Source organism: Rhipicephalus sanguineus, chromosome 11 (genome assembly GCF_013339695.2).
Source record: "Rhipicephalus sanguineus isolate Rsan-2018 chromosome 11, BIME_Rsan_1.4, whole genome shotgun sequence".
NCBI classification, from domain to species: Eukaryota; Metazoa; Arthropoda; class Arachnida; order Ixodida; family Ixodidae; genus Rhipicephalus; species Rhipicephalus sanguineus.
The window spans coordinates 101,945,279-101,959,096 of NC_051186.1; the positions used below are offsets into that span (position 1 = coordinate 101,945,279).

General features: G+C 49.2%; 1 protein-coding gene across 1 annotated transcript in view; it reads right to left on the reverse strand.

Annotated features, from left to right (window-relative positions):
- Positions 1–13,818, reverse strand: part of LOC119373425 (chymotrypsinogen B) — a 42,146-nt gene that overhangs the window by 15,232 nt on the left and 13,096 nt on the right. Inside the window, exons 4-5 of the mRNA XM_037643451.2 lie at positions 13,444–13,527; positions 10,763–10,881 (exon numbers count right to left, since the gene is read on the reverse strand). Coding sequence (XP_037499379.1) covers positions 10,763–10,881; positions 13,444–13,527 — 203 coding nt within the window. The remainder of the gene's footprint in view (positions 1–10,762; positions 10,882–13,443; positions 13,528–13,818) is intronic.

Sequence of the window (13,818 nt, forward strand, 5' to 3'; positions counted from 1 at the left end):
GCCAAATATTTTCAATAAATATTCCCCTAAGCTACACACCCAACATTATAAGAGTTAGTCGTTAACTTTAAGGGCCTTCCTTTTACCTGAAAGCGAAACAAGAGTCTTTCCTTAGCCAGGCACAACTTAAAAAATCACAGCATATCCACGGGGTGAATGATGATGAGTGGGGCGAAGCTACGGAGGGAATCATCTGTAAACCGTGAAACTCTTCCGTGAAATGCGCCCAGTACATAATATAAAGAGTGTGAAACATCGTGTATATATTAAACATCAAACGTTTATTGTACTGCTGGTTTACGTGGTCCCTTCATTATCACTTGTGATCGGTGAAATGCAAGGAAGAAGTCCGCTCCCGAGCGAAAGAGCGACCGCATTCCCCGCTCGCCCTGTGCGAATTAAAGGCAAGGCTAGAGGGAAGACAGGACGCGCGTTCCACGACGCGAGGTCGGTAGCATGCCCAACGAAAGCCAACGGAACGCGATCGTGCAAGTGCTCCGGCTTCGCATCGCCTCGTGGTTCCATTTGGCGTCCCAAAACCAAATATATTGCTCAAGGTGTGCCTTGCGTTTTTCGTAGAAATAATTTCTTTATCATGTACATTAAGACGAAAAGTTGAAAGCTCACTAGAGTGTATCGCCCGCAAAGTATGTCTTTTAGTGTGATTTAACTCTCGTACGGCAGGGTCCTCGCGCCGTTGCCGGTCCACCTCGCCCGTTGACGATCGGGCGAGGTGGCTACATACAACTACTACTACTACACTTTAAGAAAAACATCTGGCGTTCTTTCGTTCTGCTTTTACAAAACATCTGGCGTCTTTCGTTGGTTTATTTCATCAATCAACGGCGTTTTGAACAAAATTTTTATTGTTTAATCACGCACAGGAGAAATCTCACCAGGCACTACCTTGGAGGTAAACAATGGCTGCTATTGGGAATGAGAGACAGAAGAAGTCGGCTTTTAGCTAACACTTACACTTCTACTTCTACTAACGTTTCCTACTGGAACATGCCAATGGCTGCTAATGGGGAATGAGAGACAGAAGAATTCGGCTTTTAGTTAACGCGCACGCTGCGAATTTTTTATTGTTCAACAACGCACAGGAGAAATCTCCCACCGGCACCACGTTGGAGGTCAAAGCGTAAGACTTGTTACGGACTACTACGATGACGACGACTACGAGGGACGAACGGGTGCCGCCTTAAGGAGCTTCGCCCCTAAAAACACGCTTTCTGCTTCGGCGTTAGAGAGTGATAATTGAAGTGACCGGAAGTTTCTTAGGGTGCAACACGTGCTGCTGCTATCGCAAACTTGAAACCGACCGAAACCATGGCACGCAGGCCATTCCACTCTCTATAAGAGTCGTGCCAACAGGTTTCTGCCCGAAGGCTAAGTATTGTATCTCTGCTGTTCTAAATGCGTGGCACATTAGGAAATAGAGGTTCGTTGTTTGTGTCTAAAATATTTCGTTTGGATTAGTATTTATATCACAATCCCCGACAGTATTTGCCGGGAAGTTGAAGACCGCGACCCGAAACACGCGACACAAGCGTGTACCTCTATTGCAAAATCAACTATGTTAACGCGAAAGTCCTTGAGCTCATAAATAGAAGTTATGATTACGTTAAATTCGTGCCAGTACTGAGGCAGGGACAGCCTATGGCTCTCCCATAGTAGGGTACAAAGTACTCTAAATCGTTCACCACTTTTTAGGGGCGAAGCTCCTTAAGGCGGCACCCGTTCGTCCCTCGTAGTCGTAGTCGTAGTCCGTAACCAGTCTTACGCTTTGACCTCCAAGGTGGTGCCGGTGGGAGATTTTTCCTGTGCGTTGTTGAACAATAAAAAATTCGCAGCGGTAGCTAAAAGCCGACTTCTTCTGTCTCTCATTCCCATTAGCAGCCATTCTTTACCTCCAAGGTAGTGCCTGGTGAGATTTCTCCTGTGCGTGATTAAACAATAAAAATTTTGTTCAAAACGCCGTTTATTGATGAAATAAACCAACGAAAGACGCCAGATGTTTTGTAAAAGCAAAACGGAAGAACGCCAGATGCTTCTAAAGCAAAAGGAAAAGACGCCAGCTGCTTAACGAAAGACGCCAGATGTTTTCTAAAGCAATGGTTTTCTAAACAATGAAAATTCGCAGCGCACATGTAAAATTAAAGTGAGCTGCAAGTCGTCATAACTCATCGAACCTTTAGTATAAACGCGCCCTATCTCACGTCGGTGATGATGTACGGGGCAGAATTCACGGAAGATTCACGGTTTACCGATGAACCTCCGCAGCTTCGCCCACGCATCATCATTCACTCCGTGGATATGCTGCGATTTTTAGGGGCGAAGCTCCTTAAGGCGGCACCCGTTCGTCCCTCGTAGTCGTAGTCGTAGTGCGTAACCAGTCTTACGCTTTGACCTCCAAGGTGGTGCCGGTGGGAGATTTTTCCTGTGCGTTGCTGAACAATAAAAAATTCGCAGCGTTAGCTAAAAGCCGACTTCTTCTGTCTCTTATTCCCATTAGCAGCCATTCTTTACCTCCAAGGTAGTGCCTGGTGAGATTTCTCCTGTGCGTGATTAAACAATAAAAATTTTGTTCAAAACGCCGTTGATTGATAAAATAAACCAACGAAAGACGCCAGATGTTTTGTAAAAGCAAAACGCAAGAACGCCAGATGTTTCTAAAGCAAAACGAAAAGACGCCAGCTGCTTAACGAAAGACGCCAGATGTTTTCTAAAATATGAGGAACCGCTTTATTCAGCCGTGCTCGAGCCGAAATCACATTGATGATGATATATACAGATGACGAAGATGCACAAGTGATGATGATATGTAAAGAGGAGGAAGAGTCATTCACTTTTCGCGCTCACACTAATTCCCTCGCGCGACGGAAGCGGCCGCCTGGCCGCCTGAGAGTACTATGAAATGCGTCGGGTATAAGGCTTTAAACGAGATACATGCACTATCTCTGTCCCACGGCAACGGTGATCAGATGGAGTGCTAAGAGGGCACACGCGGTAATTAACAGGGGATGTCTGTTCGACGACCGTGTACGGTCCGATAAAACGACTGGTGAACTTGTCGCATAAGCCGGGAACGTGCAGTGGAGTCCAGAGAAGAACTTCGTCTCCAGGGGAAAAAGTCACAACACGCCGAGACGAGTCATAGCGAGCCTTTCGAGTTTCCTGGGAAAGGCCGGTGTTAACACGAGCCAGGTGACGGCAGTGTGCGAGGCGAGACAAAAATTGTTCAGAGAAAGGAGCTGTTGAGGGTGCAGGTGCCGAAAGGAACGAGACGTCCAGAGCGAAACTCGGGGAGCGGCCGTGGACGAGGAAAAATGGAGAAAAGCCGGTAGTGCGTTGCGTCGCCGTATTGTAGGCGAATGTCACGAAGGGCAGGATTGCATCCCAGTTCGTGTGGTCGGGGTGGATGTACATTGAGATCATGTCCGAGAGGGTCCGATGAAAGCGTTCTGTCAATCCGTTTGTCTGCGGATGGTAACTAGATGTTGTCTTGTGAATGGTGTTGGAGGCACGCAAAACTTGGTCAACAATAGAAGACAGAAAGACTTTGCCGCGATCGCTGAGGAGAACGCGTGGGGCTCCATGGCGTAAAAAGATGTTGCGCAGAAAGAAATCGGCGACGTCAGTGGCAGTCGCAGATTGTAGAGAGGCGGTTTCCGCGTAGCGGGTCAGATGGTCAACGGCCGTGACAATCCAACGATTCCCATTCGATGTTGTTGGAAGAGGGCCGTACAAGTCTATTCCGACGACTTCAAAAGGCAAGGCGGGACAGGGAAGTGGTTGCATTAAGCCAGCAGGAGCAGTCGTTGGTCGCTTTCGCCGTTGGCAATGGACACAGGAGGCGACATAATTGGCTACGGCTGAAGAAAGGCCAGGCCAGGAGCAGCGACTTCGTATTTTGTTGTAAGTTTTATGATAGCCTAGATGACTGGCGGTTGGATCATCGTGAAATGCTTCCAGAACCTCACGTTGGAGAGAACGTGGTACGACTGGGACCCATTTGTTTCCATCGGGGTGGTAAACATAGCGATATAAAGCACCACCGTTAAGCTTGAATTGTCTGAGTTGTCGACGGAGTCGGGCGTTTGGAGGAGGAGAAGAGCCGTTGATGCGTTCAACAATAGTGCGGCAGTAAGGGTCGACACATTGGTGCGAAACGAGGACGGATGGGGTGCCGGATGATAGCCAACTTAGCGCTGCGACTGGAAATGCGGTGTCGTTTTGGAGCGACGATGGTTGGTTATCTTCGCTAGGCAGAGGGCAGCGTGATAAGGCATCGGCGTCTTGGTGCTTCTTTCCAGACCTATAGGTGACATCGAAATCGTACTCCTGCAAGCGAAGCACCCAGCGACCAAGGCGACCCGATAAGTTTTTCAGTGACGAAAGCCAGCGCAGTGCGTTATGGTCGGTAACGACTGTAAAGTGGCGGCCGTGGAGATATGGGCGAAATTTTTGTACTGCCCAAACAACAGCAAGGCACTCCTGCTCAGTGATGGTGTAGTTTTTTTCTGCAACGGTGAGAGCACGACTAGCGTAAGCAACGACGCGTTCGCGCGAGATGTTGTCACGCTGCAGGAGAACGGCACCTAAACCATGACTGCTAGCGTCAGTGTGAAGGATGGTGGGTGCGTCGGGGTCGAAGTGGCACAGTACCGGATCGGACGTAAGGGCTTGCGTTAACGCCAGGAAAGAACTCCCGCAGTCTTCGGACCAAACAAAGGGCGCGTTACTTGCGAGGAGTTGATGGAGCGGGGACGCAAGTGCTGCGAAGTCGCGTATGAAGCGCCGGAAGTAAGAAGCCAACCCAAGAAAGCTGCGCAGGTCTTTTTGACGCTGTGGCCGGGGAAAGTTGAGAACGGCGGCAAGCTTCTCAGGGTCCGGCCGAATGCCTTCTTTGCTGACTAAGTGGCCGAGAACCTTAATTGTCTTGCTGGCAAAGCTACATTTTTTCGTATTGAGCTGTAGGCCGGCTTTTGCGAGGCAGGTGAGGACTTCCTCAAGACGGCGCAGATGTTGCGAGAACGTGGATGAAAACACTACTATGTCGTCGAGATAGCAGAGACATGTTTTCCATTTCAGACCGCGCAGTACGCTGTCTATCATGCGTTCGAAGGTAGCGGGCGCATTACAAAGCCCAAAAGGAATCACATTAAACTCGTAGAGGCCATCTGGGGTGGAAAAGGCGGTCTTCTCTTTGTCAGACTCCGACATCGGTATTTGCCAGTAGCCTGATCTGAGGTCAAGGCTAGAAAAATACTCGGCGCCATGTAATGAATCCAGTGCGTCGTCGATCCGTGGCAGAGGATAAACATCTTTGCGCGTTATTTTGTTTAGTGCACGGTAATCGACGCAGAAACGAACTGTGCCATCTTTCTTTTGTACTAGAACAACTGGGGATGACCAGGGACTCGAGGAAGGGCGTATGATGTTTCGTCGTAGCATGTCCGAGACGTTTTCCTCGATGATCTTGCGCTCTGCGAGAGACACGCGATATGGGCGCCGGTGAATAATACGGGAGCCGTCAGTTTGAATGCTGTGGGTAGCGGCGGTAGTCATGCTGAGGACGGGCGAATTCACGTCAAACAAAGAACGATGGCGGTTCAATAGGGCGAGCAAATCTTGACTCTGTGCAGGTGTTAGGTCAGGGCTTATGGTTGCCAACAAAGGTGTGGAAGAGGCATTGAGTAGCGGCGAAGGTGACTCTGGTAGTTCTTGGCTCGGAAGGGCAACAATCGCAACGGAATGAGTGTCGACCGCGCAAGTGACGGTTGATCCACGGGGCAGCAGTAAAGATTCGGGGGTTTGATTTAAAGCGGTAAGGAAGGCAGAGCCGTCAGAGAAGCGAATAAGGCCTGGAATTATCACAATGCCTCGAGACAGGGTATGGCCGTAAGGAAGAATGAGGACATCACCATCCACAATGTCGTTGGAATTAACGCTTATAATTTCTTCCATAGATGGTCGAAGAACATAATCGGAGCTGGCGACAAGTCGAATGCGTCCTTCGTGTTCAGGCGAAAAAGAGTCAGTGGCATTCAGATGTATGAGGCGCTGATCACAAGATATGGAAGCAGACGCAGAAGACAAGAAATCCCACCCCAAAATGAGTTTGTGGGTGCACTCACGAAATACCGCAAACACAATGTGATGACGAATGCCATCTATGCAGACGCGAACCGTGCACTGTGCCAATGGACGAATGATAGAGTTGGTCGCTGCACGGAAAGGTGGGCCGCAGTAAGGCGTGGTCACTTTGCGAAGGCGGGAACAAAATTCAGCACGAATAATCGAAACGGCAGCGCCAGTGTCCACGAGAGCCTCGACGCGTACACCTTCTACAAACACTACTAACAAGTTTGATGGTCGCTCTGGAGGAATTGTTGGCTGTCCGGTAAATGCAGTTTCCCCTCCTAAAACTGCATAGGGGAGTTTTCCGAGTGGGCGTTCGTGACGTGGGAGGCGGGTCGCAGAGGCGACACTGAACGGCGACGTGGAGAAGGTGACCTGCGACGAGACTCGCGTGAATTCACAGCCATATCAGGACGGTAGGGAGGAGAAGGTGAACGATGGTAGGAAGAGCGGTAGGTCGTCCGTTGGTAGCTCGTGGTCGGTCGGATGCCTGGGCGTTCGTCGGGAACGTAGCCGCGTTGCTCGTCCTGCTGGCGCCTTCGACAAAAGCGGGATATGTGTCCTCGATAGCCACAGTAGTAACATATGGGCCGAGGAGGGCGCGGAGCGGTGTAGTAAGGCTGTGCACGCGCCGGCGGGGACAACGAAGCCACAGACGCGTGGTCTCCTGGTGTAGGCCCAGGAACGGTGGTGGCAGCAGAGAGCGCCGCAACTTCAGCGTACGTTGGCGCCTGGCGAGCGCAGGGGCCGTCGGAACACGTCAGACGCGATGCGGCCGCGATCTCTTGGCGAATGATGTCTCGCAAGCCGGTTTGTGCAGAAGGTAGAGTTTCCGTAGCGCAGGAAGAGCAGCGCCCGTGAAGCTCTTCACGAACGATGTCGCGAATCAGCGTACGCAAGTCGAGGGTCGCAGGAAGACGAATGTCGGTGGCATCGTAGCAGAGGCGAAGAGTCTGGAGTTCCTCGAGTCGCTGGCAAATGGTGATTACATCCTGAGTGGTGACAGGATTTTGCGTAGCGAGTGCGTTAAAGGCGACGGTGTTGATGCCTTTAATAATGTGGCGTATTTGGTCGGTCGGAGACATGGTGGCGTTTACACGCTTGCACAAGGCAAGTACATCCTCAATGTACGAGGTGTATGACTCACCGGGTAGCTGAATGCGTTCAGCGAGCTTCTTCTTAGCTGCTTCAGCTCGAACTGTGGGGGCACCGAAGATTTGGCGAAGGTGCTGCGCGAACGTGTCCCAAGCTGGAAGATCTGGATGTTCCAGTACCAGGTTTTCGCGACGTCAGACAGGTAGAAAGGGACGTTGCGCAACTTCTGTGGGTTGTCCCACCTGTTCAAGTCGCTGACGAGGTCGTAGTTTTGGATCCAATCTTCTACATCATCCCCTTGAAGACCAGAGAACACAGGTGGATCACGCAGGCGGTTGGTTATGGGCAGAGCGGGCGGTGGAGGCTGGAGAGGGCCGGCGGTGTCTGACGAGCCAGGATTTTCTTGACCGGGCATGGCAGGTGGTATGACGCGACGACCCGAGCGAAGCTCCAGCGAGAACAGGCGAGAGGACTTGAGGATCGAAAAGCACCGTCCACCACTTATGAGGAACCGCTTTATTCAGCCGTGCTCGAGCCGAAATCACATTGATGATGATATATACAGATGACGAAGATGCACAAGTGATGATGATATGTAAAGAGGAGGAAGAGTCATTCACTTTTCGCGCTCACAAAAGCAATGCTTTTCTAAACAATGAAAATTCACAGCGTACATGTAAAATTAAAGTGAGCTGCAAGTCGTCATGACTCATCGAACCTTTAGTATAAACGCGCCCGATCTCACGTCGGTGATGATGTACTGGGCAGAATTCACGGAAGATTCACGGTTTACCGACGAACCTCCGCAGCTTCGCCCACTCATCATCATTCACTCCGTGCATATGCTGTGATTTTTTTTTCTAAACAATCACCTGCTCAATTTGCCTTAAGCACATGCTCACAGGGACGCACGACTTACCGCTATAGTGTACGTGGTAATCTTAATTGTCAACCATTTTTCCAAACCCACACACACACACTCACACATGACCAAAATCAGTCTCTCCCGTGCAAGATACAGACAACCCTAACCCCCGTATTCAGGAACGCTCCTTGACTTGAACTTGACTTGCCACCTCCTCAAGGGAGTGCGTTTGAAACGCGTTTGCGCTGCCTTGGCACCGCCTGAAGGCAGCGCGTTCGAAACCCGTTGAAGGCGGTGGCAAGTCAAGTTCAAGTCAAGGAGCGCTTCTGAATACGGGGGTAAGTCCCTCTTTGTTTACCCTTTGCTCTAAACACGGCAGGCTCCTTACTGCTCTTGCTGTATGTATCAACTGCCGCAGATAGCTAAAGAAGTTGGAGCACTTGAAAGCCTACGTTTCGGATGTCGATCATAGTTGTGTATTTCTGAGTGAAACCCGAGTACCGACGGCTCAAGAGGAATGAGAGGCTGCGCCGCAATATGTGGTGGCCCGCTACTTCAGCATGGAATGTGCGGGCTTATTATTCCTAGCGCAATGTTTGGAACTATAGGCCTGCGCACAGACGGGAGGAGAAAGCGACCGCCTACCCTAATCATCAAAGGGCTGGGGGGGGGGGGGGCTCTACTATCATTGTTTGAAGACACACTAAGAAGGGAATCGATTTTCTCATATTAGTAAATTACTCTTTCACATTTGCAATGCCACCACGCTTGCCGCGAGAACACGCTTGTTAAGCGAGAAAACGCGCAAAAAGTAAATGCGGGTGACGATGCCACCTTGAAATGCCTGCACCAAACGCCATGACGTCATATCTTTGGATGGCGTCTACTACGTCCTGCGTAGTGTTAATCAGTAAAAATTAACTAACGTGTCCACTGAGGGGGCCATAGACTTAACATACTAAGTCTCAGGAGTTTTCGTTGAGCCAATGTTGCCGAAATAGGACAAATACGCTTTGAAATCCGTGACGTCAAGCGCGGAGAATTTTGGCGCGAAACTTAAAACCGAAACTTTGACCTTGATTTTCTCTTGAGTTCATAAACCTATGGTGGTGAAATTATTGTCATTAGAGTTCTCGGAGTACAATTTATCAATATAAACCAATTCAGTACTTCACTTTAGTGTCCCTTTAAAGTAAAGAGTAATGGCAATGCTGGTTTGTGGCGGCCAAGAACTCCTGACATAGCATTTCAAGGACTGTTTGCTTCCCATTTATATCCCCGGAAAGCCGGGGACTGAAGGCAGGCCGTTGAGGGAAGCACCCATCGCTTCATCTTCATTTGTGTCTCCATCGCGAAGCTTGTTTTCCTTTTTTTTTTTGAACTCGAAGGATATTTCAAATGGCGGGGGAGGGGGGGGGGTGTTTGCGGTGACACTTGCCCCCCCCCCCCCCCCCCCCCCCCCCCCCCCCCCGATGGGGAACACTGCGCACGCGAAATGAGAGAGAAGAGACAGAGCAGCCCCAAGCACCAGTTGTTTATTGACGGTCAAAGGTGGAAAAATTTCAGACATATCGCGAAAGCACGATTAAAAAGCACAATTCAGATCTATCCATGGCTGTAGGCAAGATTTTGTCTTGGGGGGTGCAAACACATGTTGCATCGCGGTGGGGGAAGGGGGCTAGCGCTGGTGTGGCTTAGGTAGGGGGCAAGTATTGGGGACCCGTTAGAGCGGGAGAGGGGGCAAGTGGTTCTTTTTCACCGCCCTGCCGACGCCCATAGATCCATTTGTCCCTTCTCTGCCCTTTATTCGTGCTTCAAGCATGCACCAGGAATAACATGTTTATCAAGCATAGACACCAGCTGGCCCAGGAACAAGCTCTACTGGAGTGTGCTGGGTTCGCATGGGAAAAGGGAACACAGTGCTCGTAATATCTCCGTTCGTACTTAAGGTGCTTTTAGGAAGTTGCTGCGACAATATCCTTCTGAGACGCACTTTACTCGCACCTAAGCGCTTGTGACCTTTCGGAAAGTCGTGTTTCAAGGCTTCTTTAAGGAACGAAGAGCTTTGGGAAATCGGTCTCGTATTGAAGGATTGAAAAAATTCGTGAAAATGCCGCATTGGTCGTCATACCGCGTACACTCTAAGAACTCTGACTCTTCTTATATACTTGTGAGAGTCACATGTGTACCACTCTCTTTAGAGAGGCACGTTGACTCTCTTTCGGGAGTCACATTGACTCTCTTTAAGAGAGCCGTGAGACGCACGGCTTTCTAAAAGAGGGTTAATGTGGCTCTCTAAACGAGTGCTATACATGTGCCTTTCATATGTATGAAAGAAGAGTCAAAGACTAATTAGAGTGTAGATGAATTAGCGCACTTTTTATTTATTATTTATTTATTTAGTTATTTATTTATTTATTTATTTATTTATTTATTTATTTATTTATTTATTTATTTATGTTAACTAGGACAAAAGGGACGTGACTGACACGACGCTCGCCACTCGCCAATTGACTCGAAATGACACCAACTTTTGCAGCTTTCAACCTCATTGTAATTCATAACAAACCGGTGTTTAAATTGCCGTACGATCCTCGCGCCATCTTTACTTCTTGTATTTCCTGTAAGATATGTATTGAGAAGAAATAATCATCTCACTCGGGAAGCAGGCAGTGTCCGGCGGTGAGCACGTGTCTGCGGGTGATCATCGTTCCACCGCACAAGGACACGATGGTCTGCGTGTTCTTGCCGACCCTGCGGGCGGTGCTCATCTTGCTCTGAAAGAATTAAAAGTCGACGCATCGAGTGTCGCGCATATCAGCATGTAAGGTATTTAGTAACATTAACAAAGTTCACCGACGATTACGATACTGCCTAGTGCGAATTCTGAGCGCAGCTGTTTAGGTATTTTGATATTGCGATAAGTTGAGCAATTGCGCATGCGTCAAGGTGACGCGGCGCGACGAGTGGGGGAGTTGGAATGCTCGGCTTTCACGTCAACGTATAATCTGGTCAACCTGGCGTCGCTAACATCCGCCGCCGTTGGGTGACGCAACGCTGCGCCGGACTATAAAGGGCGCTTAACCGCTAGAGCGTTCCACACGCAAGGTGTCCCGTCGACCAACGCACGTCTTCTTCTTCTCTTAAGCCTCGCAGGTCAACCCACTTTCTCGTGACCGTGAGCGAGAGGCACGCGTTGTGCGGTCACAAGAAGCGTGAACAGGCATAAAGCATTGCAGACGCTGACACGGAGGCTCGCTGGCTCTCATGGTGGAAAACTCCTTGGGGCAATCTCTCTTTCGCTCTCTTTCATCCTCGTTCGCTCTATCGGTTACGCCGACAACGGCGACACCGCTCAACGCAGGAACGGGCGCCTAAGAGCTGCGCTCTGAAACGGATTACCATTTACATAGAGACATACACCCTCAGAAGTTTTTAATAACATCGCGCGAGCGTCGACCCCAGGTTACGGCAGTTTCTCATTCTTGCGAGAAGCAACGAGATAAGCAATACGACGATCACTGTCACACCGGCTTTCTGAGCACCCGGTCGCTCAGATAAGGATGATAGTGTGTTTGCATCTCTAAGCAGGTAGCGTAGCAAACGGCCCTCGCACACGACTGTGATCTCTGCGCTTGAGCATCGTGTGGGATATCTCGTTACTGCTCGCCTTTATTAGGCGCTGCCATGTCCAGGGATCAACGCTCGCGCGATATTATAAAAAAATTGCGAGGGTGTGAATTTACCATTCCGAAGATGAGAAATGTCATTTAGGGAAGGTTTCAGTGATAATATATTTGTAAGTTTTAAACGTAGCGTTTCAGCGTAATGCAATGAACGTCACTAGCGTACGCAAGGGCCAAAACCCTACTTGCGTCCGTCCTTCTGTGAGCCGGTTTTGGTACTTTTGTACGCGCGGCGAGTAGCGCACGCTAGCTATTGTGTTATGTCAAGGCTTGTTTTGTCCCCTGTGGTTCTCTATATCTACGTCGTCTTTCGTTTTCTAGCAGCGCCCTGAAAATTTTCACTATGTACAACCAACTGGCCCCCACCCTGGCTCTTCTTACGCTAATGCTCTGATAAGAATAAAGATAGTAATATCTGAGGTTTGACGTGCCATGGCAGAACCCTGATATGATCGTGAGGCACGCCGTAGTGTAGGGCTCAGGAAATGTGACCATCTTTGTAACATCCAGTGACATCTCACAGTACATAAGCCTCTAGCAATTTTGACTTTATGAAAATGCGACCGCCGCGGCTGGGATTGAGCCCGCGAGTTTCGAGTCAGCAGACCAAGTCTGAAATCTCCCACTCATATGAGTTTATATGTTTCTACTGATATCCTTGCGTCTGTTCGAGTTACTAAAAAAAATTGTAACCTTTTTTTCTTTTTTGCGCGAACAATACTACGTAAGAACGAAGGCAAGACAAGACACTCTTTGCTATGATGTCCCGTTTGTTTCTGCGAAAAAAAGCAGATAAAAAACGCTATTTGAATAAACACCAACAAAGGTATCACTGTATTCCGAAGACCCAAGGGTACACAGTATCTCAGAAAGGCGCACGACAGTAGCGCGCTGCGTAACGAGCTTCGTAACGAGCACATTGCGTAAGAAGCTTTTGCAAGCGATAACCCACAAGAACATAAATGTAGTCGTATGCAAAAAAAAAGAAAGAAAAGAAAATCTGGAGGTGGCCCTAATCGTTGACTTAGGTGTCTAGCAGTGGCACTCGCACATTGGCATTCATGTGCCCTGGTGTACTCCTTGGGTTAACTTCGTGTTTCGTCGCGCTGCCGAAGTGGATCTCAGAGGCAACGTAGAATTAAGCGCGTGGTTGAGATCTGCTTCGGCAGGTGCCGCGAAGATCGCAGCTGCTCACAAGGAAAGCGTCTGCTTTTTCAACAAACTCATTCAATTACTGGTGATTAACTATTCTGACAGCTGATTGGCAATTATCTTAAGTACACTTATGCTACGATATCATATGTACACAATATGACTCTTATCGTGAACCAGAACAACCGACTTCTTATGAGTTTTTTTAGACCACACTTTCTGAATATTCGGAAGACCGGAAGTAAGCGCTCGACCGGAAGTCCTCGGAAGAGAAACAGTAGCGTCACTCGTCGCTCTTGCCAACAAAAAATAATAATAACGGTACAACTGAGTGGTTCTCTTTGCGCATGCTCATCGTTTTCGATCGAATGCACCGTTGCCTGACGGTACTGTCTCCCTCCGAAATACGACAGCACTGGGAGATGCCTAAGCTTCGGCAGCTCATCCTCACTGACGTCACCCTGGGTTGGCTACGAAGAAACAGCGGATGCGTCAACTCACCATCTCAGTCTTGAGGATGGAGCAGGAGTCGGTGCCGTTCTGGTCGAACCCTTCGATGGGCGTGTAGTAGGTGGAGATGCGCACCTGAACGGCGATGCGATGATAAGCAATTAGATAAGATAAAAACAGAACTAATGGTAAAGAGCTTGCGGCGTAGTTAAAGAAAGATTGGTAGCAAGGATAGTGGGCAAATGAGTTGAATGCAAGCACCGCGCTAACTGCAAAAATCAGACGTGCGCGGAGAAAGCCTTGCAAAGAAGAGTCATCTGCATCATAGCCCAGAAATTAGGTAATCTGAAGTCAGCAAACTGGACCATGTACTGAGTATCCAGTCACAGCTTATGATGGACTGTTGATATAAATGCGTCATAGCTA